The sequence below is a fragment of the Notothenia coriiceps genome, unplaced genomic scaffold (assembly GCF_000735185.1).
Source record: "Notothenia coriiceps isolate Sejong01 unplaced genomic scaffold, NC01 NC01_scaffold00008244, whole genome shotgun sequence".
In the NCBI taxonomy this organism is placed as follows: Eukaryota; Metazoa; Chordata; class Actinopteri; order Perciformes; family Nototheniidae; genus Notothenia; species Notothenia coriiceps.
The window spans coordinates 1-4936 of NW_011340945.1; the positions used below are offsets into that span (position 1 = coordinate 1).

At 50.3% G+C, this 4936-nt stretch overlaps 1 protein-coding gene across 1 annotated transcript; it reads left to right on the forward strand.

The window, feature by feature from the left end:
• Nucleotides 1-627: 627 nt before the first annotated feature.
• LOC104944498 (human immunodeficiency virus type I enhancer-binding protein 2 homolog) lies at nt 628-4126 on the forward strand (the record flags this gene model as incomplete). Its single annotated transcript, XM_010770039.1, has 3 exons — nt 628-705; nt 836-2154; nt 2265-4126. Coding segments are annotated over exons 2-3 (2847 nt in total), but the record flags the coding sequence as incomplete, so codon positions are not given.
• Nucleotides 4127-4936: the final 810 nt, after the last annotated feature.

The window sequence follows — 4936 nt, forward strand, 5'->3', positions numbered from 1 at the left end:
TGGAGTGTGTGTGTGTGTGTGTGTGTGTGTGTGTGTGTGTGTGTGTGTGTGTGTGTGTGTGTGTGTGTGTGTGTGTGTGTATGTGTGTTATCTTGCTCTTTGAACGAGAACATACCAATCAAACTTTAACACCTAGAGAGGAAGGGAAGGTGCTAGCGCTGATGGCTGCTCTTCGACTTGGCCTTTTTGGACGCCTACACACATTATGACACACCGACGTCACTTCCACAAGCGCTATTTATAAGCCTTTGTGTCTTTTTAGGAACAGCGTGGGTTTGCTTTGCAGCGGTGACTCACTGAGTGGAGGGAGGAGGGAGGGAGGGAGGAAGGGGTGGAAAAGGCAGAAAGCACAGATGGATTCCTGTGAGAAGAAAGTAACTGAGCAATCAATGACATTTACATTCGCACATCAGGCACGACAACTTAATCAGTACTCTCTGTACAACACAGTATGTTGTGTCGCACTTGTGTTACCAAAATGTTACGTCTCATTGTGCAACACAAAACCAACTTATGGTAAGCCGAGGTGTCAGTAGAGCAACTTGTTTCTGTGCCATCATTGAGTTTTGTATTGTGTTATTGGAACAATTTGGATAGCAAAACTAATTTCTCTCTTGTGTTTTGGTGCAGGTCTTTGATTGAGACACTGGATGACTTCCGAAGTTAAAGAAAGAAGATCTACAAACACTTTTCCCTGAAGAAAAAGTTAGTATTTACCCTTTGATCAAATGCAGTATGTTGTTGACTTTGGTCGAATGGTTAATACATACACTGCTAATTTAAAATGCACTCCACAAGGCTACAAATGTTTTTCTTCTGTTTGTGTCCTCTCCAGATTCTTCTGCCTTTGGATGAACTGGAAAGAAAAACAACGCACGGCAACATTAGTGTTTACAAAATGGCAAAAGGAGAGAGACATTTCTGATGTTATCCACTAAGGCTCCCCTTTTACTTCCACTCTCTGATTCCTCTTTCCAGTCTGGCTTTCCAGTCAGTCTATTTCTGCAATGGACGGGTACTTCCTGTTTCTGTGAACTTGTTGGCAGCCATCAAAGGTTCAGCTATCATGCCTGGTAGTTCTGGGACCTTGTAACCCTTGAAAACCCTCCCAACTCCCCCACCATCCCCTCCCTCCTTCCTCTTCTAACCCCCGGAAGAGCTTCTCAAAAATGGAGGCTCGTGAACCAGCCGGGCAGAGAGGCCCAGGTAAGGACCTAGTGAAGGAGAAGGCAACTCTTCAAAGAAAGTGGGCATCCGAGCCTTCTGCTAACACAAAACGAAGCACTTTTGCTGACCCGGACTCCAAACACCGTGAGAGTTTGCCGTGTGGTGCCACGGTTGGATCAGCGCCCCAACAGAAGTACGCAATTACAGGGAATTCTGGGAAGCTGCTATCAGGACCTTCTGCAGTTGGAGCCATGGGAGGCCCACCATCTCAAGACCCCCAAGGGCACTTTGCACAGGGGTTCCCAATGGGATACTCCTACCAGCTGGGCCAGCCATACCCTCAGCACCCCCAGCCTGAGCGCTTCCTGTCAGGAGCCAAACCCCAGCCAGGTCTAGAGCCACATGCCTGGCCTTTTGCTGGCCAGTTGCCCTCGGATGATCTGTACCCTGTAGGACACCCGGGACACACTCATCCTCATGGGGCTGGGGCAGGGAGGTTTCCCCGCCAGAAGTCTCCCAGTTTACCCAGCTCCTTCGGACAGTATTCTCAATCGGGCCCTGAGCCTGGAGAGGAGGGCTACAGCAAAAAAGAGCTGAAGCCCAAAAAGCCCGGTAAGTATATCTGTCACTACTGCGGACGAGCTTGCGCCAAGCCTAGCGTCTTGAAGAAGCACATCCGTTCTCATACTGGAGAGAGGCCATATCCATGTGTACCATGTGGCTTTTCCTTTAAAACCAAGAGCAACCTTTACAAGCATCGCAAGTCCCATGCTCATGCCATCAAGGCTGGACTTGTACCATTCTCAGAGCTATCTGTGGCTCGCGGTGGTGATATGGACCAGGCGTCTCCAGGGGGGGATGCCGAGGTCCACTCAGACGGAGAGCAGAGTACCGACACCGATGAGGAAGGTGTGGAGGGCTCCACCATGCTGACGGACAAAGACAGCCCCATCCCGCAGATCCCCTTTGAAGCTGACAAGAATACAGGTAACCCTAAGAATCATCCATAACAAATCTTAAAATGCATGAAGTTCTCAGGACAATCCTTATCTGTTTACTCTTCTCTTCGTCATGCTCCACTCTTTCCCATTGTGTAGGTGGTGGGGAGCCGGCATATGCAGACCAAGCTGAAGAGCTGATTGTGGGGTCTATGAAAGTGCCTATCCTTATTATACCCAAGGCTGGGGGAGTACCCTCCACAGGAATGGAGTGCCCACCCTTTCAGGACATAAAGGGTTCACACCACATGTTGGCATCACACGCTGGCATAAGAGCGCATTCACTGGATGATTCCCCTACCATCAAACAACGTTTGGCCCTGAGGATAAATGAGAAGAAGGGTCAGGACTCGGACTCTATCATGTCCCAGTCCTTAAACCTCCTCAGTCCTCACAGCAAGGGCAGCACGGACTCTGGATACTTTTCCCGCTCTGAAAGTGCAGAGCAGCAGATCAGCCCTCCAAATAATAATGTCAAGACGTACGAAGAGATTATGTTTGGTCGGACTTGGTACGGCCGACCCGACTCCAGATCCAGACAGTCTATTGCAGTTGGCATGGCAGGCGCAGACCCCAGCAGCCTAACTAGCTTAAAGCAATCAGGTGCTATTATGGATATGGGGAAGATAGCTGAGGATCACATCTGTTTCAGGGGAGATGTAGGAGTCTCTGGAGATCCCAAGCAGTACCCAACAGGACCCTGTCAAAGCAGCACAGGCCTTCTCGAGCCTCCATCAGATTCTGGGCACCTTATTAGGAGTAACTCCATGCCAACATCCTCCCCCTCTAACCTAAGTGTGCCCTCAGCAATTCGAGGCAGTCACTCATTTGATGAGATGATGGCGCCGGATGATGTGTTTTACCCACCAGGGCGCAGACTGACAAGGCAGGCTGCATTTGAACATTCAGCCAATGAAGCCCATGTAGGGGAGGCTGAGGGCTTTGGACACATGCCCAAGAATATAGCTTCATCTCTGGGTATGAAGCTAGTTGAGCGCAATCCAGGAGTCCCTGAGCACATTTCTTACAGCCCATATGGTACTAAAATTAGCATGTCAGAAATAGCCACAAGAAAAAGGAGGAAAGAGAAGAGTGTTGGTGATGAAGAGGACAGCCCCGGGCACTGCGACAGTAGCTGTAGTGGTTCAGTGGAGATGATAGGGGACTGCGAGTTTAGACAGGGTAGTTTTGATGGGTCGAGGGGAACTCCAACAGGAAAGGGCTCTCTTTACAGCGCTCACAGCCAGTCCGACAGCTTTGACACTTGTGCCAGCATGTGCTCTGAGGACATTGCATTATTTCCTGACTTTGAGGGCAGGAAGGCAGCTGTGAATGTCATATCAGTCATCCAGCACACCAACTCCCTCAGCCGGCCAAATTCCTTTGAGAAGTCAGAGTCCTTTGAGCATCCAGGATATCAGCCTTCGGAGAAAGCTCTATCTAGCCAGTACTCTGAACAATCTGACACAGATATCTTTGAGGATGCTTTGAGTCCTGAGTCCGCCCTACTGCTTAGGGCAGAGAGTACAGAGCGTGACAGCGACCTGGCCTCCCTCTCGTCTTCGTCAGCTGCACCATCCCCTGGCCAGCCTTATCAAGTCCCGCCCAAGCTAGTCCGACAACCCAACATCCAAGTTCCTGAGATCAGGGTTACGGAGGATAAAGATACCGAATCTCCAATGACGAAGGAACCGGAAAAGCAGCCGCAGCATGTAGAGGAGTTCCAGCTGCCACAGAGGAGTGATACCCTCGCCCAGATGCCATCGGAAAAGCTACCGCCCAAGAAGAAGAGGTTGCGCCTGGCGGATATGGAGCACTCATCAGGGGAATCCAGCTTCGAGTCAACGTGCACCAGCCTTTCTCGCAGCCCCAGTCAGGAGAGTAACCTTTCCCACTCCTCTTCCTTCTCCATGTCCTTCGACAGAGAGGAAGGCCTCAAGTCTGCCTCGCCCACCAAACAGGTACGCCATTGAATTACGTTAAATTGCATTGCATTTAGCTGACGCTTTTGACCAAAGCCACTTACAATAAGTGCAATAAATCTCAGGATTCAAACTCGGAACAACAAGAAAAGTGCTTACATATTTACTTCAAACAAGCAAGACCATTGTCAATCTTTTTTTGTCCAAGGTACAAGCAAAACAGGTCGGTTTCAGATTGCAAAGATGTGTAGACTCGCTGCTTGTTTGAAGCGAATATGTCAGCACTTTTCTTGTTGTTCTGAGTTTAGAGCCAAGGTAACAGAAAGGCGTGTTTTCGTTGAGATGTACCTGTGTCCACTAGATGCCGGTCCATTATATGTTTAGTATTTTAAGTCTCTGTTGGCATGCATGACCGAAAGAACGAGATCGCGGGTACAAGCGGCCGAGATGGGTTTTCTCCGCAGGGTGGCTGGTGTCTCCCTTAGGGGTAAGGTGAGAAGTTCGGTCATCCGGGAGGGACTCGGAGTTGAACCGCTCCTCCTTCGCGTCGAAAGGAGCCAGTTGAGGTGGTTCGGGCACCTAGTTAGGATGCCACCTGGGCGCCTCCCTAGGGAGGTGTTCCAGGCACGTCCAACTGGGAAGAGACCGAGGGGTAGACCTAGGACCAGGTGGAGGGATTATATCTCTTCTCTGGCCTGGGAGCGCCTTGGGATCCCCCAGTCAGAGCTGGTTGATGAGGGGAAAGGAACGTTTCTGGAACTGCTACCTCCCCGACCCGACCACGGATAAGCGGGAGAAGATGGATGGATGGATGTTGGCATGCATCACCTATGAGAGGCAGCATCTTCC